At 52.9% G+C, this 27,114-nt stretch overlaps 1 protein-coding gene across 4 annotated transcripts in view; it reads right to left on the bottom strand.

The window, feature by feature from the left end:
* The window catches only part of LOC109282123 (uncharacterized), a 31,447-nt gene extending 4,702 nt beyond the window's left edge, over positions 1 to 26,745 (bottom strand). For 3 of the 4 annotated variants that reach the window (XR_009456408.1, XM_059716916.1, XM_059716914.1), the window contains exons 1-16: positions 19,892 to 26,745; positions 18,078 to 18,250; positions 17,080 to 17,306; positions 15,964 to 16,167; positions 14,827 to 14,938; positions 13,108 to 13,258; positions 11,963 to 12,111; positions 11,001 to 11,046; positions 8,020 to 8,159; positions 7,314 to 7,461; positions 6,151 to 6,308; positions 5,745 to 5,902; positions 4,358 to 4,526; positions 3,669 to 3,749; positions 1,993 to 2,905; positions 875 to 1,070 (exon numbers count right to left, since the gene is read on the bottom strand). Coding sequence is in view for 3 of the 4 variants with exons in the window: in XM_059716916.1 (XP_059572899.1) it covers positions 875 to 1,070; positions 1,993 to 2,905; positions 3,669 to 3,749; positions 4,358 to 4,526; positions 5,745 to 5,902; positions 6,151 to 6,308; positions 7,314 to 7,461; positions 8,020 to 8,159; positions 11,001 to 11,046; positions 11,963 to 12,111; positions 13,108 to 13,258; positions 14,827 to 14,938; positions 15,964 to 16,167; positions 17,080 to 17,266 (2,812 nt within the window). In the remaining variant the exon portion in view is untranslated. The other variant, XM_059716915.1, reaches the window with a different exon arrangement.
* Between the last annotated feature and the right edge of the window lie 369 nt (positions 26,746 to 27,114).

Genomic DNA, 27,114 nt, shown 5'->3' with positions numbered 1-27,114 from the left:
TCAAATCTCTTAACACTCTTCAAAGGATCTCATGGTCCCATCACCCTGGTTGAGCATCACTGTTGTAGGAGGTGACCTTATCCCCACGACCACTAAGGGGGCCTGGTCAGTGTTAACTCAAGATGGGGAGCCTGTTCTGAAGTCAGCTTTGGACATGCCAAGGTGCTGACAAAAAAGAGGGAACTTGGGGAAGCTGCTGGAGAGGCCAAAAGAAAGGCAGTGGACAGCTTGGTTGAGTGGAGACTGAATGGAGCACAAGGCAGGAAAGGGCCTCCCAGGCCATCAAGTCCAGGCCCCTGCATTCACCAGCAGCCCCTTGTCCAAAAGGATCCATGCATTCATCTGTTCTGGCCTTTCAGACACAGAGCCAGGAAGCATCCCATGGGGGAATGCCCTTCAAGGGGCCACAAGCAAAGTGCAAGGGGAACCAGGGGGATGATGTGAAATATTAACTAAGGATTCATCTATTGCAAGTGTCAGGAGCTGCCTAGCAAGGAGGCATGGGATGGAGTTAAAGCCAAGGACCCTTCAGACAGCACCAGCAGCTGTGAAAATCTTCCTGCCAGAGTTGTGTCCTGAGCTCTGGCCCAGTCTCCCTAAGGGGAGCAGGGAGGCCTCCTGTTAGCCAGCTCTGCATATGTTTTTAATTTAGCATGGGAATTATGCAGGCAAGCAGATTGTTTCCATACACCTCTCCTATCTTCCCTTCCTTAAAACATGACTAGGCCACTTTCCTGCTGCAACAGAGATCTTCCTTGCCCTGGGTTTTGGGAGGGATGGACCTGCACTGTCTCCATTTCCCTGATTTCCTCAGGGGATGCTTGGGGAGGGGAAGAGGTCTTGTGGCAGGGAAGAAACTCTATGAGGGCCCTACCTGGAGCTCTCTGGGCACTTGTAGGAGACCGCTGCAGCCAGGCCTTCTGGAAACAAGCCCAGTAGGGCAGGAGGCTGCTGAACACAGAGTCCCTCAGCTCATCAAACAGGCTCGGAGGTGGTAACGGAGCATCCTTCTGGAGGGCCTGCTCAGCTGCCTGCACAGCTCTCTCCAGCTTCTCTGCATCCACTGCCACCTGAAGAACAACCCACAAACAAGCCTGGTATCTGGGAAGCAAGCATCCAGGTGCAGAAAGCTTTCTTCTCCCCCTCAGCAGTAGGAGGCCTCAAGGGACCAGGTGGGTGATAGTCCTAGCTGCTCCCAGGCTGCTTTGACAGAAACAGATACTATGATTTTCCCACTTAGTGTTACAACTGCAGTTGCTACTGTGCAGGACATTGCTCCAGGGGAAGCAAGATGAGCCTGAAAGAGGGGCTGGGGTTTAGTCTGAGCTGGGGGAAGGGTACCCTGGGGTGAGAGGGTGGGACTGTTACCTGAATCTCATCCTAATCCTCACTATAGCATTAGCTATGAACAATGAGGCCGTTTTTCCAGTGTGATCAAGGGTAGACCTGCAGGAGGCCTTTCGCTCGTGCACCAGTCCCTTCTGGACTCTTCGGGACTCGGGGACTGCATAGCAGAGTACATGCCATTCTTCAAAGTTCTTCCCAACTTCTGGGCCCGATGGACCACTGCCGGTTCTCAATGTTTCCCATGGACTACCCTGCCCTCCCACCCAGGAGATGGGGCTTTCCGCTTCATGAATCCTACCCCCTCCAACTGGGAAAGGGGCTCACCCCCAAAACTTCCCCTCACACATCCTACCTAGGAGAAAGGACTCACCTCTCCCTGCCCTCGTCCTCACGTGCTAGGGTATGCATCTGCCCAACAGCAGGGAAGTGTGTGTGGGGTTGCCCTGTACCCACGATGTAATCACCTACCAGGGTCCTGCTCTGATCCACAAACCTCTTTCCATAACCACAGTCCGGAAGCTGGTGCTTCTGGCTCAGCTCCATCTTCTCCTCCCTCCCTCCCCTGCTTTCTCTGTCCCCAAGTAGCAGCCTGTCTGGCTGTCTCCTTGCCCTATCCTTGCCTCTTGTTCCAAGCCTGGGAACTACCTGCAGCCTGGGCTCCAGCTGGGAGAGGAGGAAGCTGTCACGGATCACCTGCACCTTCTTCCTGAGCAGGGCCCCGTTGGGTGTGCCATGATGGGCGTTCTTGAACTTCTGTACCTCCAGCTGGAAGCACAGACCGGTCTCCAGCACCGGGGGACCATGAACCTGCAGGTACTGGAGGAAGTGCAGCATCTCCAGGCTGGGCCAGCCCTCGGCAGCAGCCCGGAGGGACCGGCAGAAGGAGGCTTTGTCTTCCTGGCTAGGCCGGGCCGTGGCTGCAGACCCCACCTGGGCCTTCCTGTTCCTTAAGTGCTTGAGGGCCACCTTGGCAGCCAGTGAGTGCAGGAGTGGCTCCAGCTTGGCCCAGCCCTCCTCCTGCAGATGGGTGTGCTGCACTCCGTGCCTGCTGAGCCCCTCACTCACCACAGCCCAGAAACCCTCAAAGCTCTGAGCAACATGCGAATATAGAGCCGCCTGCATTTCTTCCAGGCTCAAGTCGCTCACTCTGCCCTGGGCCACCTCCACCCTCAGTCTCTTCCTCAGCTTTTGAGGGAGCTGAGGGTTGGCTGACTCAGACCCTTGCTGGTCCCAGAGGTCCAGGAGTTTCAGGGTGCTGCCCAGCCGCTGCCTGTCCCCTGGGGCCTCCCAGCAGCACTCCAGGTTCTGCAGCAGTCCCAGTGCCCTTTGCAAGTCAGCATCCTGCATTTCCTGAGCCACTTTCCTATAAACTTTAAAAACCACCTTGTTGCTGAGCAGGTCCGGGGATGGCTGGGATGTCACTGACACCCTGCTGGCTGGGGTGTCCTCCTCCGCCAGGCCTGAGCCCAGTGGATTGGATGCTGTTTTCTTCTTCTGCCTCTGATGTTCTCTTCCTTCCTGGGCATGGGATCTGGCATTGCTCCTCCTCTTCCTGGCCCTGCAAGGAGTTACAAGGGTTGTCAGCATAGCTGTAGCACAGCAGGCTAGGCTCTTGTTGGGGTTCAGGACTTGGATGGCAGACCCCCTTCTCTTCCCACACAGCAATGTTGAGTTTGCATTTATTTCTCTCAAGTCCTTTCTTGGCACTTAGCGGTTGCTGGGATCTCGGAGGGTGTTTTTTCAGGGCCTGACAACATGGTCATAGAAGATCACTTCAGACAGAGGTACTACAGTGGTCCTACCAAAATTCCAGCCTCGGAAAATGTATGCTGCCTTCCACATTTCCTGCTGTGGTGAGACTGTTTGTTCATATCCTGTGCAGTGTTTGGGTGTGTTAGCAGCTGCCATCCTCCACCCCAGAGGCATGCACATTTCAGCAGAGGGTGAAATGATTCTCAGCATGAGAGCTGTTTGTGATGCACCTCAGGTCCTTTTGCAAACAGGAGGTAAGAGCTAAATATAAACTTGTTCCCAAAATAGCAGCCTGCACTCCTGTGTGCATCAGGGCACTACAGTGCAAGTGTCACCCAGGGCACACATTCCTGATTAGATGCATGGACCTGGAGGCTTCATGCATGAAACAGGGATAGTGGGAAGCCAGGACTTTGTCAAAGGGGCTGGAGTTTTAGCTGTGAAAGCAAGTTTTTAGCTTGGACTCACCTCCATAACTACAAATGGTCCCTGTTGGGGTGGTCACAAACTAATGATGGCTAACCTGAATGCCAAATATCTGTTGGCCCAAGGGGCACACAAGGAAGTACCTGTTTCTCCTTTCTTGCTTTGTTCTACTCTCTTTGCTCCCCATATCCTGGGCTTCAAAGAAAGAGGCTGGCACACAATACCTGTGAGAAAGACAGTGGAACGGGGTAAGCGAGCCAAGGAGAGACGCGCAATGGCTGAGGACCAGGTTTCAAAAAGATTTTTGCCAGGACAACTGGCTAATTGGAAAGAATTATCTATCTCTGTCCACGCAGAGAGTCTGGAGCCAGCTGAGCTATCCAGGACAATCAGTCATTTAGAAGCTCACTCCTAGCAGAAGCACTGGTTCCCGAGGAATTCGCTGCTCCATTCCCTGCCTTCTCCAGCACGGGAACAGGCAACAAGGCAGGGGCACTGGCTGGAAGGGGAGGGGGAGCTCCCAGCTACTCCAGTCCTGGCAGGAAGTGTGCAAAAGGGAAGGGTCTGAGCACTGGCTTTGGGAGGGGCAGGGGACAGAGACAAGAGCTTCTGGCTGCTCCAGTCTTGGCCTCTCCCTACATAAAGAGAGATGGTGCCAAAGGATTCACTGTGTGGCTCTGGAGCCAACAACATAGGGCACAAGAAGCAAGAGTGATTCAGATGAGCGTTAAGGCCTTTGCTGAGCGTACTGAGGGAGAATAATCCAGGAATTGAATGTCTCTGCAAGCTTTGGGAACCTGAGAAATGGGTGTCAAGGATTCTGGGAACTCACTTCAGGAAGGTGGCAATTTCGTAGCGGAGGTAGCAGAGCCAGGACCCACAGAGGACAGCAAGCACATGCTGAGCCACAGGCTCAAAGGCCATGGGCTCCAGGCCTCCATCACTGGTGCTGAGCAGATCCTGGAGGTGCTGGACATAAAGCGGCATATCATAGCCCAGCCCTGTGGGAAGGTGAGAAGTAGAGGAGAGGGCTGACCTAGGACTCCTTCCTAGAGCAAGTTTGACGCAGCAAACTGTGGGGCTTCAAATGATGCAGGCACTCATCAACACTTACTTTCCTGTAGTCCAGCCCAGAAGCCTGTGCACTGGTTCTCTAAACCAGTGGTTCTCAACCATTTTTGTACTAGGACCCATTTGTAAACATTGATGGCCAGTCTCGACCCAGTGTCCTTCACTTGCGATCCACTGTCCCCCACCCCCAGCCTCCCAGTGCGTGGGGAAGGGCATGGGTGACTGTTGCCTCCTGAGTCTGGGGGAGCACCAGATTACCAATGAGGAGGAGGTCCCCACATGGCTGATCGCCAACCGTGTGGGGGGTCTCCCTGCAGCCGATCGGCGAGCGCGGAACCACCCAAACTAGAAAGGCACTTCCAGTTTTGCGGCTGGCGCTTCCAGGGGTTGCATGGCCAATCTCAGGGAGTGCACCCCCTATGCATCATCAATGGGGCAGGGGGGCCCCAAGCAGCCCCTTGCAGGCTGGAACACTGGCAGCCTGCAAGGAAAAAGCCAGTTTCCCACATCTTTCTCCTTTAAAGAAGAATCCATTTTTAAAGTTTGATCCATTTTTTAAATTTGTTCGTGACCCTTTAATATATTCTTGTGACCCACTTTTGAGTCGTGACCCATGGGTTGAGAAACACTGCTCTAGGCAACTCGGAGGAAATCCCCACAGGTCCACTGGTCTACTTCAGCAGGAATCCAGATAACCCAACCACAACACCAGACAGCCACTTCCATGTTGCAGCCATATGCTTGAGATGAGTTATCAGGGCTCCCATTCAAAGCCAAGCAAGGGAAGCAGCTCACTGCACTATTGCTATGGTTCTAGACCTCCTGATATCAGGACTATGACAATGGGTTACTGAACTGAGGGCATCATGCTTTCATGCCTAAAATCAATTTGGGTTGCTGCAGGCTCAGTCTTAAACTGTCCCAGCTTCCTTAAAGTTTCCTAGCACCAACCACCACCTAACTGGTACTCTCCAGAATAGAATACCAGCTCCACATTCAGCACAGTCCAGCCAGTGCTGGTACATGATTGAGCCCAGTGGCTACTGTTCAAGTGGACTCCACTCATACCCCAACCCAGCCATACTCAGTGAAGTGGGCTCAGCACTTGAATGCCCACTTGGTGGAAGACGCAGTAGCTGGGCACTCACCAACATCACATCCCGCATCATGGGCCAAGTACGTGTGAAAGATGTGCCAGGCTGCGCGGTGGACCTGGAGCCGATCTGCCTGCCTCTCCCAAGAGGCCTTGTGCTCCTCCAGTGCCTGCCACAGCAACAGGCTGTGCACCTCTTGAGCATCCTCATACCTGGAGGACAAGCATGGAAGGAACATGAATGGTGTCTTGGACACCTCTTAAGCAGCTGGTGACGGCAGCACACAACTAGCTTGTATAGGACAGAAAATGCCACATCTTGACATTTTCCTCTCAAGCATTAGGGCTCAGTCACAGCCAGCACAGCAACAAATTTTAGGTGTGCAGGAATATGTCAGCTCATTATCCTAGGTTTAGCTACAACTCTGTGCCTTGGAAAGATACAGGAGCCCAGGACTCACCTGATCAGGTAGTGAAGAAAGCCTCCCACACCCCCGAGATCACATTTGAGTGTTTGGAGGAGGCGGGAGGTCAGTGGTGTCATAGTAAGAGGCCACATGAGGCCTGGTGGCTGAGCTGACTCAATCCTGCCACGCCTGGTCCCTGCGGAGCGCAGAACCTGCAGTGGGCATACAGCACAGGAGGGTTTCTCAGTCCTAGCAGTTCTGTGGGTGCAATTGCTCACAACAGGCCAGAAAGAGCTGCCTGAGGCCAGGGCCAAAGGAACCACAGTGAGCCTTAGTGGGAGGAGAGGAACTACTCCAAATGACTCCCCCCGGGCATGTCATTGCCAGGGTCCCAGGCAGGCAGCTGCCATTCACAGTATGGAAGCCCCCTCAAATGCAAGTGGGAGATCACTGGGCAGGAGCAGAATGGGCCCAGCCTCTTCACAGCCCTTCTCACCCATGCTCCAGTCACACCCCCATCTACAAGCACTGCACTGGACCCTCTGCAAGTGGTCGGCTAGGCAGTGTGTCTCAACCCATGGGTCGTGACCCAAAAGTGGGTTGCAAGAATATATGAAAGGGTTGTGAACAAACTTAAAAAATGGATTCTCCTTTAAAGGAGAAAATGTGGGAAACAGCAGTTTTCCCCTTGCACAAGGTGGCTTGGAGCTCCTCATGCCCCATACACCCACCCCCTGCCCCACATGTTGGGGGTATGGGGCAGCATGTCAGGAGTGAGGGGCACTGGGTCGGGACTGGCCAATGTTTACAAATGGGTCCTGGTCCAAAAAAGGTTGAGAACCACTGAGCTAGAGCACAAGGGCCCAATGTAATCCACTGTATTGCTGAAGCTAGCGTCAGAGTAGACCTTAGTGCAGCTTAATGTCAAAAGAACCTGGACTCCAGGCTCCTCCAGCTCCACTGGAGATGTTTCCAAAGCATTTACCACTCTAGGCAGGTCCCTGCCACTGGTTGCAACATCAGCTATGGGGTAGCTGCTTGTCCCATGTTCCACAAAGCAAGTGTGGACCCACATGCTCATACTGGGTGTCAGTGTTGCATACTCAGGATATTAACCAGCTACAGCATTGGACTACAGCAGATGGTGGACACACTGCCAGTGTGAGAGACCCATATTGAACCCCTCCACCCCCGCAACCACAGGGGACAGTACATACACTGAGCCAGTCTCTGCTTCTGCTCACGCGACTCATACATCGGTCCCCCACTATGGGAAGTGCTGTAAACACCTTAACTGAAGGCAGGTGGTCAGCATGCAGGAGTGAGCTAGCCTTGGCCTGGGAGCCCAAGTCTGATGCAAGCCTACTGTGAATGCCAAAAAAAGAAAAGGTAGCACTTTGCTTTCCAAGCATTTTCTTTTCATTTACAAGGGTGGAAGCCAGAGCAATGTGGCTGGACTTGATTGTCCTGCCAGTGAGTCAGCAGCAGAGCAAGGAATAGAGCCCAAACCCCAATAGGATACTATGCCTCATATATCACTAGATCCCACTCCCTCCTAGAGCCAGGATGAGAACCCAGGAGTCCTGGTTCTCAGCCTCTGCTTTAACTACTGGATCCTATTCTCTCCAACCTATTAAAGGCCTCTGCAGTTGGGGAGGCAGAAGGGACATGGAGCTAGGGAAGAGCTCTGACCAACAGCCCAGTGTTCATGAGGCTTTTCTAATATAGCAGAAGACTCTTCACCCAGACCCACAGAGTCATAGGATCATAGGAAAGTGGGGCTAGAAGCGGGGTCATCTAGTCCAGCCCCTGCTCAAGGCAGGATCATCCCTATCCAAGCCATTCCATAGCCTGAGAACTACAAACACTTCCCTCCCCCTCCATAGCCCCCATATTTCCTAGGTGGTCCCAAAGGGCACATACCCAAGGTGCTTGGCTCTCTCATGGTGGATGAGAAACCTAGGAACCCAGTAGGAACGTAAGCGTCTCAGAGCATCATATTGGCTCCTGCTGATTGCAGCTGAAGTCTGCCCTGCGCCGTGCTGAGCCTCATAGATCTGCTCCTGCCAGGAAGGAGAGGGGAGAAAGGAGTGGGCCAGCCATCCCACCAATGGGCCCCACAAACCACACTGTGCCCTGGGGGGAGGGGGTCAGAGCCTCTTGCAAACCCCAGTTCTAGAGGGGTCAGGTGCTTCCTTCCAGCCTCTCCCTAGGCTTGGCTACATCCCTGTCCCTTCCCACACCGTGGCTGTCAGCTCTGTGCTTCTGTGACACTGAGGGTCAGAAGCCAGTGTCTGACTCACCAGGGATCCCAAGCTGGATCCAAAAGCAGGAGGCAGATTCACCCAGCTTCTCCCACATACACACCCCTTAACCTTTTGTGAAACTAGTGGCTAATGCTATCTAGCAGCTTGGAGGAATCACAGACACTGGAGATCAGGATGTCAGGGGTTAGGGACTGATGACTGCACATCCTCACTTGGCCTGAGGAAAAGAATTAACTTAATGAGCACAAACTTCCCTCCTGCACTTGCCTGCCTGCCTTCATAGCAAACATACAGACATGCTCTACACCTGTGGCGGGGCTTGGGCAGTGGGCAGCTGATTGGCATCATGACAGAGAGGGCTTCCAGGATCAAGGAGCTTTAGGCACCAGCTGTCTCCCCTAAGGAACACTCAACCACTGCCCAGCCTATGCTAGACAGGCTACGCAGGCAACCTCTGCCCAGAGGACACCTCAGGTTGGGCTAGCAAGGGCATGAGGCTCCACTTCAGGAGTGAGGGGCATTGACAGAAGTGTGGGGTACATTACGCAGGGGAGTTTACACATTCTCATCCATTTTAAAAGGTCACACAAAGTGACCCTGCGTGAGTCCAACCTCATCCCCCCCACCCCCCCCCAACTTTCTGTCCTTGATCTCCTCCTCTCCCTCGCACGCTAACTCAGGGCCATCTCAGCCACAGGCACAAATTCAGCTACTGTCTCCATGGTGACAATTCAAAGGTCTACCTGTCTTCTTCAGACCTGTCATCTTCGATCCAGCCTGTCTCTCTGACATCTCCTTGTGGAAGTGTGACTGGCAGCTCAAACTCACCAAGGCTAGAGCAGAGCATTCTGTCTTCCCCAACCTGAATCCCTCTCTTCCATTCTTGAGCCCTGTGGATGACAGGACTATCCCAGCTTGAATTCAGGACTGCAGCTAGGCATCCCTTTGCTTGGACCTCTCCCTAGGTCCTCGTATCCAAGCTATGTCTAAATCTAACCAGTTCTTTCTGCATCACATCTCTTAAGATCTGCCCTTTTCTATCCCTTCACATGGCTCAAACTTTCATCCAGGCTCTCCTATCACATCCTGAATTCTGCAACCTCCTTTTCTCCGCCTTTGGCAAACACAATTTTGTCCTACTCATATCCACCGAGAACGTAGCTGCAGAAACTAGGTTCCTAGTCCATTGTTTTGGTCACATCTTCCTTATCTGCCTCATCAGACTTAAACCATTCATCTTCACTTTCATGGCCCTTCATGGCCCCTACCTACCAACTGTATCAGTGGTGTCCAAACTTTTAGCCCCACAGGCCAGAAGAGAGGTTGGTCTGTGGACTGGATCCTGCATGGGTTTGATGCACGGGGTCAGTCTGCAGGTGTGCTCCAGCACACCAGCCTGACCCCACATGCCAGATCTAGCTACATGCTAACCCAGCCTCCCTTGCCTGGATCTGAGCATAGAGTAACCATGCATGCCAAGTCAATCACATCATAGTATGATCTAGCATGTTGGGCCACATTATCCAGGCCACAGGGCTCCCCACAGGTCTGGAAACTTGGCAGCAGGAGACCAGCAATTAACAATACCACAACTCCCCTGCCACCAAATTTCTGGAGCCACTGATCAAAGTCATATCTCCGTCACTACTGGGATGGTGATTCCCAAATCTGATGGGCAGTGAAGGCTAGCATGGTGGGTCAAAGTCGAGGCTAGATTTTCACACAAGCACCTTTGTGTTTTCTCCCAGGAAGCTCATCGTGCTTGGGGGGAGCTCTCCATAGGCATTGACAAAAAGGCCAAACCCTGCATAAAACTCCCTTTTGCCATGATGCCTCAGAAATGGTTAGACATCTGGTGAGCTAAGACTGCTGCTTGTCACACCAGCTGATGTGGTCTCATTTTCTCTCTGTATTGCCCTGTCTGTCTGTACCAGGAGCAGCCAAACTTCTTGCCCCTGCTAGCTGCAAATCTGGACATGGCCAAGAGCCACAGGACACAAATAATCCAAGATGTGCATGCCCTATAGTCAGCAACTTGCACACAGTGCCCCACTACTTCTCTTTCTTCAGGAGCTATAGTTAAACTGCCTAGGAGCTACATGTTGCTCAATGGCTGTAATCTAGCCACCCCTGCTCTATACCTATCTGTTGTCTCTTGCCTAGTACTAGGACTAAGACTGTAAGTTCTCAGAGGCAGGGACAGACTTTCTATTTTGTTTGTACAGCACCAAGTGCTAGCAGGGTCTTGGTGCATGGCTAGGCCTCCCAGGTATTACACTAATACAAATAACTGGTAAAATTAATCAAGCAGGACATGTGCTGCCTCAAGTCCTGAGCCAGCCCCTACTAATAGCTAAGCAGAGACCTGGGAGGCCTCAGAACCAGGCAGCAGCAGGCCCCCAGCATCATTGAAAGCCCAAAATAGGAGCACTTTAATTAGCCTAAGCATTTCCTGGCAGGGGATGCAATACTAGACACACACACATGCAGAGTGCTCCCCAGGGCTCTGCTTTCTCACCTCTGCCCACAGCTGCGATGTTCAGCTCAGACCTGCCAGAGCACAGATACACATCTGCTAAAGCTGCAAAGGGTGGGTGGGGGTGGGGGTGAGGGCTCCCCCCTAGCAGCCTTCCTTACCTGGGAAGCAGGAGGCAGGTCCAGTTTGTACTTGTCTTGAATACTCCTGCAAAGACAAGAAGGGGGCTTCAACTCCAGGAAAGGAGCATCCAAGGCCCATAGAGTGCTTTCAGGAAAGCCAGACCCACAGGGTCTAGAGAAGACCAACCCAGAACACCTGCAATGGTGATCTGAGGTGGTGTCCTGTCCTGTGTGGGTCTCCCACAGGGCATGTGCTGGGAAAGATGCAAAGCAATAGACCTCCAGTGCTCTTCTCTCACACCTCAACCCTTCCCCACCACCTCTCCCCACAATGGATCCTGAAATGTGCTAGATCTGGTTCCTGTGTGGGACAGGTTACTCTGTGTGATTACTCTGACAGGCATTAGGGAAATGGGCACTGCTATGAGTGTCAAGCTGGGGGGTTCTCCTAGGGCCCTTCTCTGTGCACACACATGCTCATTTACCACAGGAATTAGGGGTTCCTCGCCCATGGCTCCGAGAGGGAACTCTCTAGTCTATGCCTATCTTCATGGCTGCTGAGTGGTTCCATCCTCACCACCAGCAGTGTACCTGACATGCCAGGAGGTGGAGCAGACAGAGGTTTGGGGGCAATAAGAAGAGACAACCAGCTTGCGTGGGTTTGGTCATAGGTGCCAACTCAGTGAGTGCTCTGGGGCTCAAGAACCCACCGAAAAAATGAGTAGGTACTCAGCACCCACAAGCCACATTGGGTGAACCAGGTTGAAGTAATGCACTGCCTCTTCTGGGCACGCATGGGGCTTGGCACAGGAATCCAAAAAAAACAAAAAACACCCATCAACAAAACCCAAAGTCAGCACCCATCATGGGTTTAGTAATGGAGCCGTGACCCCTCCTGTGTACACAAGAGAACAGGCACCACCATGGATGCATGCCCCCCCCAGCACCCTTCTGTTCATCTAAGGTTTGAATGCGGCATTCCCCTGGTCACCCATCCCTACCGAAAGAGGTCAGTGTAGAGGAGCTGGGCATCACTGGCTTCCAAGCACTGGGCGCGCTCCTTGGCATGCTCACAGTCAATCCAGAAGTGGAAGAGATGGATCCCCAGGGTGCCCTGGAGAAACTCCTGGAAGGTGTCCATGCCAGCTCTCTACAGCACAAGGAGGGTGAGGGCCCGCTGGAGCATGCAGAGCCTCAAAGAGTAAGCTTTGCAGATGAGGAGGGAGCAAAGCTCTTGGGCTGCAGTCCAGCCCCACAGCAAAGAGCTAGGGGAGCCCACCTTCCCCTTCAGTGGAGTCGAATGCCTCCCTGAACTGCCCCACCAGTCTATTAATGAGACCCACCCATGGCACATTCCCAGGCCTGACAACCTTGTCCTAAGTGCAGCAGTGGGGAGGCACCCCGTAGCCTCCCACCTCCCACAGGACTGGCACCAAGCTACTGGTAGAAAGCTGTAGACAGCTCATCAGAGCCACTGCTGCAAACTTATTCAGGCTCCACTCTCCTGGAGAAACCAGGGACTGGATGGATGGACTGCCAGCTGCTCCCCCACCTCTGGAATAAAGCAGGGCTCCCCCTGGTTTCTGTGGCAGGGATCAGCACAATTCTCCCTGTAAAGGGCTGGGAGGTCCCCACACAGTAATCAGCAATCTGCAGCAGTCTGCTACCTCAGCTGTCCCCTCTGAGCCACAGTGACACTGAGCCCTTCGGGCTGCCCCTAAGGAGCACTCATCTTCTAGGCACAGAGTAGGGATAACATTGCTCCAGGACCGGAACAGACTGATGACAGGTAAAAGTCAAGGGTTATCCCCAGAGCCCCATATAAGTCCACAGTTCAGCACAGGTTGCCCGCTATAGGCTGAACAGGCTCCCTGTCTCGAAGCTGAATGCAGAGCCATAGAGAACTGGCAAGTCCCATGGTGGTGGTGGGGTGGGGGGTTAGGGACAGCAGTGAAGTGGCAGGAGGCAGCAAGGGAAGTACAGGGAGCAGTTCAGAATTCAACTTGATTAACTAGCAAGTGGGGACCTGTTAGTCTCCACCTGACAGACAGGCCAGCCCAAAGCAGGAGGAGGCACCACATGGTAGCTGGCAGAGACAACGGCATCTCCATCCACATGGCCCATGGGCAGCAGCTGGCATTCTTACCGTCCCCAAGATGTCCTCCTTCAGACGCTGCAGAGCAGAGTCCCTGAAACTCCCAAGGAACCCAGGCTCCTCTCCTCCCTCAGAATCACTTGCCTCATCCAGATCAAATTGCAACACCTTCCTGGCATCTGAAAATGACTCCCCAGCCCACCTGTAGTAAAAAAGAGTCCAGGAACATCTCTGGCACGTGGCACAAGCAACTCCCTGGAATGCAGGGGAAATGGGACTATCCAACCCCCTCCAGCAGCACTCCTTGCACCCCTCCCTGCACCCCCCTGACACTCTCCAGTGTTGGGCTAGTACATTGCCATTAGTTGTAGTTATTCTATATTTGCTTTCCACTGAACCCTGGTGAGTCCCCATGTCCTGTCAGAGGAGTCCTCTCCTTGTTTGCTGGATAGTAAGCACTGGAATGAACAAGAGGGAATGGGAGTTCTCAGAGCAGCAGAGCCTATAGGGTGGAGATGACTCCAAGCGTGGGAGGCTTTAGTTGTAGAATCTACCCCAGAAGGGCAAGGGTACAGCTGGGCATGCAGGCCGCAGGGCATTAGGGGCTTCTGCTTGCTATGCCATCACAATCATGATCATACAGCTGCCAGTAGCAGTTGCTTTTTATTACCCCCCCATCCAAGTCAGTGCCACAGGTGGTACCCCCATAGTTACACCACTGTCCACCACCATCCCTGGCAACAGGGACATCCACCAGCCCCCACACACTCCAATGCAGCCACTCATCCCAAGCACATCTCAGCACATACACCCCACAGACAGCACCCTGTGCATCCCAGTTAAAGCACTCCTCACCATACTACTCCCCTCAGCATGCCCAGTACCTGCCCTTCCCAATGCACACACATATCCACAGATTTCTGCTAAGAGCTCAGGGTCTCAAACCTGGCCCCAGGGAAAACTGAACCCTGTGGGCCCCATCTCAGTGCTATTCCTGTGTGCCTCTTACTGGGAACCAGTGTGGGAGGAGGCCCCAGCAACCCCAGCAAACAACATGCGTATGTATTGACGACACGCTACAGGCAAAACATGAGAGCAGGCTCCAGAGGAACAGCCCCCATGGAGGGTAAAGCAGGTCAACCAGTCGGCACCATGCTCCCAACAGGGTACCTAGGATTGGACCCAGAGAAGGTGAGAAACCTGACCTTTGGCCCTTCCCCCTCCAGGCACACCTGGATGTTGTTGGACCAGATGCTGAGAGTGAGACAGAGGCCAGGAGAAATTCCCTCCCCCTTGCCACTGAATGTCTTCCTCAGGGTGTGGGTGGCACCAGCCCAGCATTCATAGGCAGAAGGCATCCCAGGGTGAGAATGCTGCTAAGAAGGCAACACGTCTAGTGGTTAAAGCACAACCCAGAAGTGGGGCCTCTAGTCCAGACTCTGACAAAGGACATGCTGTTTGGCCTTGGTGGTGGGGGTGGATAGGAAAGTGAGGCCTCCCTGAGCCTCACTTCCCTCAATTCCAAGATAGAGGAGGGGAGGCTTAATGGTGCCAAGTGTTGTGTGCCTCCAGATGGAAAGGTGCTAGCTATGTCACCCTTCACAGAGCACTGCTAAGGGTGGATGGAGCCATCAGTGACTATGAGGCTGGGCACACCAGCCCTTGATTCAGTCCCCTGCTCCAGCTGCTGCCCCTGGCTTTACCTGGGCACTCACTCAAGGCCTTCTCCTCCCCAGCACAGGGAGGCGCATTAACCCTTGATATTCTCACCTGTCCAGGTGGGACTTGGCCTGCTCTGCTCCAAGTGAGGAGCCAGAGGCAGGTGTGCTCAGGCCAACAGGCAGTCCCGCTGGCTCACTGGTCCAATCATCCATGGCTCCTTCTGCAATCATGACACAATGGCAGATTATAAATGAATCCATGTGTCCAGACCCTGAGACTGCTATCCCTCCCCCCACCCCCAAACAGCCACGTGGGGTTACACCAAAGTGCTCAGGTTGTCAGCTCCAGTCAAAGGCCCTCCCTATGGGCTTTGGGGGATCTCACCTCCTGCTGTTGAATCTGTCAGTAAACCCAGAGCAATAAAATCTTCTCTAAGTCCTGAGGAGCAGAGCTGTTAATACCTCTGAAAAGAAACTCCCCCTGCAGCATTTTGCTTCAGACCAAGCTGTTTAGAAAAAGACTGCTTTACTCGCTGCAGAAATGCAGCAGCTCCTGGGACTGAGCACAGCAGCTCTTTACCAGTGGCAGAGAACAGTGACTTAGGACAGGAAGCGATAAAGTAGACTGCTCCCAAATGCAACTACAATGGGCATTTAAGGACTTCAGTTACTCATACACTTTACTAAGAGGTTAGATTATGAATTTGTATGGAATGGTTTGGATAGGGCTGATCCTGCCTCAGGCAGGGGGTTGGACTAAATGACCTCTGGAGGTCCCTTCCAGCCCAACTTCTCTATGAGTCTATTGAACACAGCCAGTTAGCACCCTGACTCCTCACACAGCTGTTCGACAATGAGAAGCTACTGGGACCTGTTTTATATCTCCTCTAAAAGAAGGCACCTTGCTCAACTCAGCAGTCCTTGGCATCACAGCGGGGTCAGTTCTGCGTCAGAGAACAGTGCACCTCTCCTGAATCACCCACACAAGCTGCAGCACCTACATTTTCCTGGCATGTCTGCCGTCCAGGTAATAACCTGGAGCCCAAGGAAAGAGGAGACAATACTGCACTGAAGGCAGACTTAGCCTCAGGCAGGCAATTGTAAATGCATCTATGAGCTAGGCAGCTTCCTACCTGTGAGTGAGCAGAGCAGGTGGCTCAGGACACACAGACCCAATGGGCAGAACAGGAGCCCCTCACATTGGGGGAAGAAGGTGGGGAAGGAAAGCTAAAAAGATGGAATGTACCTGGCAAAGGACAGTCCCGTCCTGTCCCTCTCCAAGCCACAGCAGTCTCACCATTGGTTGCTTCCATGCTTGAGTCATACAGGAGGCTGCTGACCTGTAGCCTGCTCAGCCCCTCTGCACAGGGAAGTTGCCCCAAACCAAAGGCAGCTGAGAACTCCAGGGAAATCTCCTGGGGATGCCAGCCAGCATTGTCAACAAGGCAACCTGCAAGGGAGCAGAGAGACATAGCAGACAGCTGTAAAGGGAAGGTCCCAAGGCCAAATGGCTGGTAAAGGGTGAGTCTAGGCAGCTGAGAAGCACCATGGAGCAGTCAGACCCTGAGATGCCTGGGGTCCTTTCCCAGCAGGAGCCTAAATGCCTTGGTGATGGGGATGGGATCTGCCCACAATGTGGAGAGCTCATTTTCCTTGATTCTCTCAGCTCTTACCCTAACACCTGCATGGTGTAGAAAGATTGCCTGCTTCATACAAAACATGTCCCCACAACCCCTTTTGGGGGGACACCATCTTAGGGAGAGAAGGAAGAATAGAGAAGCTGAAAGAAACATTGTCAGATGAGCTGAGCAATCCATGAGGCAGCAAAAACAGCAGAAGAGGAGGCACTTGCACCATAAGTGTGTAGGAGTTAGAGCGGAGGCCAGTGTTAGAAGAACAGAGGAAGTGGGGAGAGACAGGCAGACAAGAAAGCAAGCTCTGTGAGATCACCTTCTGCAGATCCCAAGAGCAAGGGGTGTGGACGGTATTATACTGGGGACAGAAATGGGGAGGGGGGAGATGTGATACGCTTGTCCCTGGTTTTGAGTTAGGCCTGCTCTACACTGGACTTCAAACTATCTCAAAGCAGTGTTTAAACACAGCCCCCCCAGGGCAGAGAGGTGTTTTTCACCCTGAACTCTGAGTCTGATGTGCCTCAGCTCCTGACCCAGCTTTGTGGGGAGAAGCAAGCTGGTGTCACCATTTCAGGTCAGTGTCAGACACTAGACTGGGTGACTTATAGGCCTCCCTTCATTCCCTTCCAAGTCCAGGGGAGGATGAGTGCAGTGAAGTAACCTCTCTCCTTAGCCTGGGGGCAGGAGGACACAGGTATGCTCCAGGGCTGACTCTTGGGGGGACTCACCTAGACGGGCTGGGGTGCTGCGGGTCAACCTAAGAGGCCTCAGAAGCTCATGGCTGGGGATCCCCGTGGTCAGCCCAGCTGTTGAAGGGTGACTGGGAATGCTCGAGACGGCAGCACTGTCAGACTGACGGCTGTATCCACGAACTTCGTGCCGGCTCACCGGGTAGCCCTCATCCAGCGGACACATCAGCAGTTTTGCCAGCTTGTACTGCAGATAAAAAGTGCTCCTGACAGCAGACAGTCAGTCAGTGAAACTGCCAATTATGGCCACAGCAGGGGGCAAGAAACTGCTCCAAGATGCATGCTAACAGGATCCACAATCACAGGACTATCCATGGTAACAGAACCAGGGCAAAGCCAGAGGCTCTGCTGGCATGGCAGGCCAGGGCTGGGACAACAGAAGGGGCTGCAGGGCAGGAGAGAGAGGCACTGGCAGAGCCAGGTGTGGGAAGCCCAGGGCTGAGGCAGCACTGTGCTGCAGGGCAGGAGGGATGCACTCCCTCAGCAGGACCCCAGCATCAGCTCAGTCAAAAGCATGTCATGTGAACATTTCTCACCAGACTCCATCCTAAGCTTGCACCTGCCTACTCCAGCCTCCCCGGCTCTGCTGTACACACACTGGCCTCCATGGAGGGGTACTGTAGCTCTCTTTTCATCCACTGCTCTCCCCCTAGCTCTCCCCCTAGCATTACAACCATTGCCCCAGAAAGGCTGTGAAACCTCCTAGCCCCACTTCTCTGGCTGGACCAGCCAACATCACTCCAACAGGCTGCAACCAGCACGGTCACCTGGCACTGCCCTGCAGCAGCAGGGAAGGCACTAAACTCTTCCCTGGTTAAGACACTGAAAGAGAAACTCCATTGCCTCAGCATCGTAGGGCCCATGACACACAGAGGAGCAGTTCTGGCAGCAGTCCAATAGTATAGAGGTTGCAGTCCTACAGTATAGGACAGTCCTATAGTATAGAGGATACAGTGTACACAGACTCCAGAACTCACCCTAGGAATGGGACTAAGCGCTCCCTCTGAAGCCATCCCAAAGTCCTCTCCCTCTCAGCATCACTTGCTCCGTACTGAGGAGAGCTCAGCTGTCTAGGACACTCCTGGAGGAAGCCATCCAACTCTTCCAGCTGCCCCCTGAGCCGGTCATAGTGCAGCCTCAGAGGAAAAGCCTAGGTCAAAGACACAAACTCTCATCGGCCTGGAAAGTCCCACAGCGCTGGGGACTGGTACATTTCAGGAACCAGCTGTTCACTTACAATGCTGCTACAATGGATGAATCAAACTGAGCTTCCAGCCCTGTGCCTCCCACACCCACTTCTGCCAGCGTCCCTCACTCCTGCACTGCAGCGTCTGAAAGCTGATGACAGGGGAGAGGACTTTCCATGGTTGGATTCTACTGTGCACACTGCTCACTGGCACAGCAGATGCAAGCAGTTGGCCAGGTGAGCTCTCCACTGCAGCATTTTGCTTTCTGCCTAGCTTCTGTTAAATGCCTTCCTCGTGAGCCCAGTTTCCCTTTGTATGCCATGTCCGGGGGAGAGAGCATTTGATATGAGCAGTCAGCCACACCGAGTCTTGGTTCAATCTGGGGAGATTTACTAAATCATCCAGGCCCTGAAGCACCATGTATCTGGGTCCATGAAGGCAGTGTTCCTTAAGCACTCCCAGGGATAACTGTTCTTCTGGTGTGGTTTAATACCTGCCAAGATGCTGGGGCTTAAAGCCCACCTTATGGGAGGCTCCTTCCTAGCTTGCTCCTGCAGCTATATGGCTGAGGGTAGGCAAAACTTGGGTGCATCCAAACCCCAAGCCTCCAGGCTTGGGCCAGCACATAGTTATGCCTGCCAAAAGACTTCAGAAATATCTGAAGCCCCTGGTGGGGGTGGAGGATGCTTATGGGTTGTAGAGCCATTTATGGTTCTGGACTGACTCACAGATGTGGACTTGATTTTGCTGATTTGGCTTGGACCACAAAAACATTCTTTAAAAAAAAAATCCAGGCCCTGAGGCAAATTTTCTTGACCCTAAGCCATCCTGCTTTCATGATGGCAGATCCTAAAGGAAGAAAGAGATGAACTCCATTCTCCCCACAAGTGTACACTACCCCAAGGCTACTTTAATTTACAGAGGCTGCCCTGGTACCTCCTAACTTATTGCACCCGCCCATTCAATGGAGGGCATGCCCTTCAGCCAGATCCCTGACAGTCCCAGTGCTGGGTAGGGTAGTGCTGGGCCATTCCCCTGCCCCATGCCACTGCTTACTGGGGGAACTCCCAAGGAGCTGGGTTGGTCTGCTTTGCAGCCCCTTGCCACCAGCAGAGTGCGTGTAAAGAGGCTGCAGTGGAGCTGTATCATGGGTTTCCAAGTCCAGCTCCAATCAGGCTCTGTGCAACATTGGGATTTCAGCCCCATTCTCAGTGGTGATGTGCCCGGCCCACCTCACAAACCCACCCTCAAGCCTGGCATCAGCTGAGAACTACTCATGCCAGGTAGGAGGGAGGCAGTGACTCACTCCAGGCAGAAGCCCTGTCTTTTACTCACAGAACCTGCCTGCATGTACCACACTCATGCACCTACCTCTCCCTTCAGGCCCTACCCCCTAACTGATCCAGTTCCACCCGAGAGTTAGATCTGCTTGTGCACTCCTCAAACCAGGGGCTGGACCCTCCTCTTACATATGCCCTTGGAAATGAAGGATAAATCACCCCACTGTCCTGCCTACAGGTTCATTGGGTGAGTGCTGGAAGAACCAGGCCATTGATGGGAGCAGAACCACAGCACAGTGGTGGGCTGGGGGGGCACATACTCACAGGCTGAGCCAAGAAGGCATTGAAATACTCCAAGAAAAGATCATCATAGGTCAGCAGATCCTCCAGCACCTCCAGACCTGAAATGAAAGACAGAGGCCAGCAGGGCTCCCAGGGCAGCTGTCAGGGTTTGCAGGCCTGCCCAACCCAGCATCAGGTGTGAGTTACCATCATCTGCCGTGCTCCTGCCTCCTGCTTTGGGAGCCTCCAGAGAGGCTGGTAGAACACAAAGGCCAGAAACAGCTGGCAGAGACTTGGTCAGTGTCCAGAGCACAAGGAGGATGAGAGGAGCCAATCCAGGCCTCTACTTCCCCTCATTCCAAAATGGGACCTGGGGGCAGATGCCAGGTCTGGATTGCTGCATCTACTGTAATGGGCTTTGGGGCACCTGTGGCCGGGATGTCCACTGCATTCAGCAGCCTACAGAGTTGATGCTGGAGTATTTGGGAGGTAGCTTGGTTACTGGTCTCAGGCTGGAGCTCCCTGCAGTGTTGGATGTATTCCCCATCTCCTCTTGCTCTGTCCCACACAGACTTCTAGCAGGGCTTCAGTAAAGGACCCCCTGGGGTTTGCTGACATTGCCAAATAACCCATCCACAAAGCAGTCCCCATGCATATCCTATAATTCATTCATTCTTGCTTTCTCCCATGTGCACATACACTCCCAACAGAGAGCGCCTCCAGGAATATTGTCCAGGGGAGCAGTTAAATGCATTGCCTTGCTCTGGGATTTTTATGCTTGCAGCATACTGAGAACTTTGGGAATGTGTCGCACAACTACAGCCAAACCATGCAGAAATAACCTTCACCTCACAGCTCTACCCATTTCCTAGCTCCTGACTGGCAGCTCCCTATTCTACTTTTGTCCTGGACACCAGTCATGCCAAATCATCACCCTGAAAATGTTTCTGAGTGAACTCCAGTCCTACTACCAGAAAATGGTGGGAGAGGATGCAGCCAACTCCATCTGGAAAGGGACACATGGTACAGGCTGTTCAAAGCCCACCCCCCTGGGAAAGGAAGTGGTCAGGGAGAACGAAGGGGACAATGACACAACTGGACCTGAAGACAGAGAGGAGGACAAGTACGGGATCAGCAGCAGTGGAAGTGACAGCAACAAGGACTGAGAATGAATTGAGACGGGAAACTCCAAATCAGGGCCAGGACTAAGAGACTGTGTTTGGATTAGGGAAGGGCAGAGGGTGGGTGCGCATGGGCACAGGGGAGCAGGTGCAGTTATTGTAACAGGTGCACAAGTTTATTAAGATGGTTTGGAAAAGAAAAAGTGCAATGAAAGTCTACGATAGAGGATATATATATATACCTAAATAAATATAGATATATTTTAATAATTAAAAAAAGATTTTGTGTTGGCCACTAACATCAATGAAGTAGAGGAGGGTGCCAAAGTCCTTTCCACTTATCCCCACAGAAAGGATGCAAATGGTAGGCTGCACTGTAACCCAGGCTCCCTCCCTCTATCTGACTTGTGCTATTTGCCGGCCTCTAATTTAGTCCTTACACCCTATACTCCAGGTGCCTCCTTCAGCTTTCATTTCCTTTAGTATTACAAATCAGTCTCCACCAGACAAGCTGATATGTCTAGATAACCCTGAGCTAGTTCCTCTTCTGAGTCAGGGCAAAAGGACAGGCAATGAGGGGATGAGGTACTGGGGATGAAGCTGGGGCTGCTTAGGGGAAAGTGGCAATGTCTGTGCTTCCCTGGGCCATGCTCTCTCTCTGCCTCTGCTCTTCACAATGACACACCCAGTCCCTCTGTAACTCTGGAAGGGGGCAGAGCTGCCCTCACTTGCCCCACCAGAGGAAGGGGCCAGGAAGCAGGTAGGAGTGGGTCACAGACTGTAACACAGATGCCCCTGGACTGGCTGTACAGTCCCCACTGAATTTATTTGTGCTCCTGCCACCTCTGGGAAGACCCCCCTCACCTAAACTCCTGCAGTCATGGTTCTTACCCAGGGACCTACAGCACCCTGGGGCACTATGAGACCGCTTTAAGAATACCACAGGGTGCCACTCAATATTAGCCCTGTCAGTATACAAACTACACATGATTCAGTGTAAAGCACTGGAACAGGTACCCAAAGACATGGTGGAATCTCCATCCTTGGAGGTTTTTAAGACCTGGCTAGACAAAGCTTTGGCTGGGATGATCTAATTGGAGGTGATCCTGCTGTGAGCAGGGGTTGGACTAGATGACCTCCTGAGGTCTCTTCCAACCTTCATTTTCTATGGTTCTATAATTCTGTTTTTTATGATTCACAAGATAAGACCAGAGATTTAAAACAGGAATCCATAGTTTTAAAACCATTCTGACCTGCTTGGGTCTTTTTTAGTTCTTTGCAAGAGAAAAATTGCTCTAGTATTTTTCTGGAGTCAAGAAATGAGTAAAAGTTCAGAGCTGGCATTTTCTGAGGGATGTCTGGAGGCTAACAAGGGGTGCCTTGGGTCAAAAGAAGAAGACCTTGAGTCTAAAAAGTTTGAAAACCACTTCCCTACAGTATCAACCTGACAAGGGCTCCCAGCGCTCCTGCTTCTAGCTGTCACTGATCACTGGCTCAGGCCACGAAGAATAGCCCCCACCCACAGGACAGCCTCAGTACACTGGAGCTATTCCTTCCCCTGAGCAGCCAGTACTGGCCAGTCAGAGATGGGACTGGGCTGGCTGGAGGCCTGGCCTGATTTCCCACATGGGATAGGACTGGTGTGAACTCACCTGAGAGTAACTGGAGTGAGGTGATCCCCCATCATCATCAACTCCCAGTTGCCCCCATTTGACAGCTGTTTGGTGGCCCCAATGCATTTCAATGAGTTGGGTGGGTCTTAGTCCTGTTCCCAGTAGATGGTTGCCTGCATCATGCACCCCACCCAGATAATGGGTCTGTCAGTCACCTGAGCAGAAAGGCCAAAATCTGGCCAGGCCACATAGACTAAGCACCACCTTGTCCTCCATGGACCTGAAGCAGACCTGGGGGGCAAGTCAGCCCTGCAGGCACTGATCCTGGGGCTTCTCTGAGGCTCTGTGTTCAGGGCTGCTTGTCAGGCCATTTACACTGGCACGAAATTCAGTAACATCTGGGTAATCATTCCCAACCCAGCTGCTCCTCCCTGGATCCAGCCATCCTGAGAAAACCCTGCCCCTACTGACCTGCCACTGGGGACTTTGATCTGGGGGCTTCCTCTGCAGCATGCATGGTGAGACTGGCTCCTCTTCAGGGCAAGCACTGCTTCCCTCTGTCCCTACGATGTGTGTTTGCACTCAACTCTGTTTACCAGGGAGGTATTTACAGTTGGTGGCAACTGAGTCACCAGGTGGGGCAAGGCTGGTTGCTGACTGCTCCGTACATCCAGCGCTCTGGCTTGTGAGCTGGTTTGAAACACAGGTGAAGGGTGCTGGACAATGCTCAGCTCTAGGCCTGGTGGGGGACCCTATCTTTCACTGGGATCCAAGCCATATCAGTTACGGTCACTAAGGCATTGGCTACCTCAGAGGTCTTGCCATTCCTCCCCAGCAGGCAGCCCTTGGTTTGTCTGATGTAGCCTGTGCAGGAGCAGCTGCAAAAGTCAATTTAGCTCTCAAAAGGCACCTATCAAACTGCAGGATCCCAAATCCTCACGGTCACCGTCTATGTTGGCATGGCTACTTCTGGGCTGAAATAGATACATGGCCTCACTGTACAGGTTGGTGAGGAGAAGTGGGGATAACCCCTCTGTATATGGAAAGGTCCCCGAGCACTATCATTTGCACACAGAGCAGACAGGCCCACATGCCTCCAGGTCTAGTCCACAAGGTACGTTTGCAGCTCAGAAAGGCTCACCAGAGAGCCTCATCAGCTCTGGGTCAGCCCCTGAGCGCTTATCTCTTCCTACAGACTTCAGCCTTTGCAGAGTTTGGAGCTGGCCCTTCAGTACAAAGCTATGGTGAAGGAAGATGAGCCTGCATGAATAACCTGCCTAGCCCTTGGGTTAGCTCCTGCAGCAAAGCTGTTCCTGATGGTAATAGCACTGAGCCACATGCAGCTGCTATCCTCATGCTCCTCCCTCCCCCAACACCGCTGGGCCCAGGGAATGACACTGTCTGGGCCCTGCTGTCCAGCAGATGCACAGAGAGGTATGATAGGCCTGGCTGACACCCCAGGTCTCTCTGAGTTGTTTGCACCAGCAGGTGTCACAGCAGTTATTTCCGAGCCTGTGGTTCCAAAGACTCAGTGCCAAGTGCCGCATAGCCAAGGTGCTGCACAGAGCTCCCCAGTCTGCACAGAGCTGACACTAAACCAATGGGGGACCTGCAACTCCATTCACCTGCCCCACTTCTCCTTTCATTTTCCCACATCCTTCATTGTTTTACTCCCTGGTGCTCTGTACCAAGAGCTCAGTCCAGCCCATAGGGTGTGTCAGCTCCTTGTGAGCTCACAGGGGGGAACAGGGCACCACTGTGTCATGGGTGTGTGTAACCTGGCACATCCCACAACCCTGACCACTTCCTAACGTGGGCCTGACTCTGCCACTTCTCCTCCCTTCTGTCATTTATACCAAGACTCACCAGGAGGTGGCAGCCTCCAGTCTCTGTGCTTTGTTTGTACAGTGCCCTAGCAAGTGAGGCAAAGGGTGGGTGAAGGACCCAGAGCCAGTTCAAGGCCTGAGGGGCAGAAGCTAGCGCAGCACTGCCCTAGAGCTTAGGTGACACTTCTCTCCAGCATTGGATCTGGGTCCATAATGGCATCACACTCTGTGACCTGTACTCAGGCAACCCGGTTTCAACAACATCAGTACCCATTGTGGGTCACTGGAGTCCAGTGACCACATCAGCACTGAACGAACCTGCTCTGATGGAAGATGGGTTGGGGCTCTAGGAAGCAACCTCAGTGGGTTCCTCTGCAATTTTGAGGAAGATGATCATTTTCTAAGCTCTAATGCCTAGGCCCAAGTTAGACCTACCCTAGCCATTGTGCTCCCCAAGACCCTGGGGTGGAAGGATGGGGGACAGTAATGATAGCAACAAGGGCCTCACCCTTACCCAACATGTTGTCAAAGATCCACAGATCTCAAAGTTGGTTACTAAAGTGACCGGTTTAATTATGCTCAATGTTAAGATGGGAAAACTGAGGCACAGAGTGGAGTCATGCCTTGCTCAAAGCCATGTAGCAGACTAGTGCCAGAGCTGGGAGTAGACCCCAAGCCTCTATTCTCTTCAATAGACTTTACTGCCTCCCCTACCCATAGCTGAGTCTGTATCCCTCCAAGGGCTAACAGACTGGTCTCCTAGAGATTAGCTTCCTCCTGCCTGCTTGCGTGGTCACACTGGGGCACCTACTTATGAGGTGTAGGCCTGCAGTGCAGTCTAACACCATGGAAAGGATTTGCATGCTGAGTTCAGAGGACATTGGGGCACTAGGAAGTACATGGTTTGGAACTGGGAACTTCTAGTAAGCAAGGAACAAAGTAGGTTCAGAAACAACCAGAGTTAAACAAAGAGCTGGGGAGGTATCTTTACAGGTGTTAGATGTTGGTGGCCACACAAGTGTCCCTCTGCAAGTGAGCCTGTGAATACATGAGTGTGCACGGTGCCTGTGCAAGTGTGCCTCGAGAGGTATGCAGGTGGGTGTGCATAAATGTGCATGTGGGCAAAATTTGGCTTGCATGGGTGCACTTCTGTATATATGCATGTATGCATGTGCAAGTGCCCCAGTGTACATGTGCCTATGTGCATGTTTTTGCCCGGGTGTGCAAAAGAGTATGTGCACAGTTGCATCTGTGCAAGAGTGTGTGTGTCTACGCAGTATGTTTGTGTACACCAGGTGTGCCTGTAACTTCAGCTCTGAGGGGCTTTATTAGTGCACCAGATCGGTCAGGCATTGCCAATGAATAAGCAGATACAGACCCTCTTCAGACTTCTAACAGGTCAGTGCATGCTGCCAAGACAAGGAGCGTGTGTACCCTGGTGCATGTGCATGCTGAGTGGGCAGGCATGTTAGCCTGGAACAAGTACCTAGGCTATGCACAGGTGTGCAGATGTGTGTGCTCAGCTAGGGCACTGGCTAGCATGTCTGAACCATGCTTTGCTCTGTCCAGTGACACAGCTTGATGTGTTGAAGCCTGCCAGTATCTCCTGCTGGCATGTTGTTCCCAATTTGCCCTGCGCTCACAACTAACTCAGCATGCATTCGCAGCGGGTGATTCAGGGCAGGTCTCTGTCACAGCAGGTGGGATCCAGCACAACAAGCGTGGCGCTGAATCCCATTGTCCATGTGTTATCATTGCCCATCCCTGAGCCAGAGGCATGTTGCTGTGTGGTGTGATGGCATTTCTGCTCCCAGCATCCACAGGTAAATCATCTGGAACAGGCTAGCTGAATTCACCCACACCCCACCTCTCTCTGCCTGTCTGCACCACAGATACAACTGAGTCAGTGGACCTGGCTCCAGCAGGCCTCCAGCTTTTGGAGCATCGACCAGATGCTGCAGTGATGGGTTTGTGTGCAAGGACTGAGGCATAGATATAACCAGGCTGTGCCTAAGATGTGAGACCGGCTATAGAACATGGCTGGGGTCCAGTTCACACTGTGCACAGACGGAGGCTGGATCCTGCTCCCTTGACACAGCTGTATGTGTTGTGCCTGGGACAGGAAACAGCAAGGTGGGGAGGGGAGATTTCCTTGCTCCTGGCAGCAACCAGTCACTACCACACTGACAAAGGAGAGTCATGTGAGCCATGCTGCTTAGCAACTGCACCATATGGGATCCATCCACACTGAGCATCTCTGCTTCAGAAACCACAGATAAGGAGGGGGAGGCTGCAGGGAGAGGCTAGTGAGCCACTGGCAGCACTTAACTTTTGCATATGCCCACCCCCCATAACTCCCAAATATCCCCACCCCTTCCCCATGCCCTGGTAGAAAATGCGGCACTGCCCACCAACTCTGTCCAGCACAGTGGGAACAGAGTCATGGGCATCATCACCCCAACCCCACCATCCCATTGAGCTGGACTGCTGAGACTGCCTAGAGACCCCAGCACCATGCCGAGCTCCTAGCCAGCAAAAAACCACAGGGAGCCCTGGATGGGAGAGACCTGGGGAGGCTGTAGAGTCCCCTTCAGCTGGAGGAGTCTAAGGAAAAGTGACACAAACTCCCATCTGAGTGTATTTGCCCCTGCCCTGGTGTAGGGGGTTAGATTAGCTGAGCTCTGGAGGTCTCTTCCAGCCTTACA

This window comes from Alligator mississippiensis, chromosome 1 (genome assembly GCF_030867095.1).
Source record: "Alligator mississippiensis isolate rAllMis1 chromosome 1, rAllMis1, whole genome shotgun sequence".
Lineage (NCBI taxonomy): Eukaryota > Metazoa > Chordata > Crocodylia > Alligatoridae > Alligator > Alligator mississippiensis.
The sequence above is the reverse complement of the archived record's forward strand: the minus strand, read 5'-3'. Positions and strand labels throughout refer to the sequence as shown.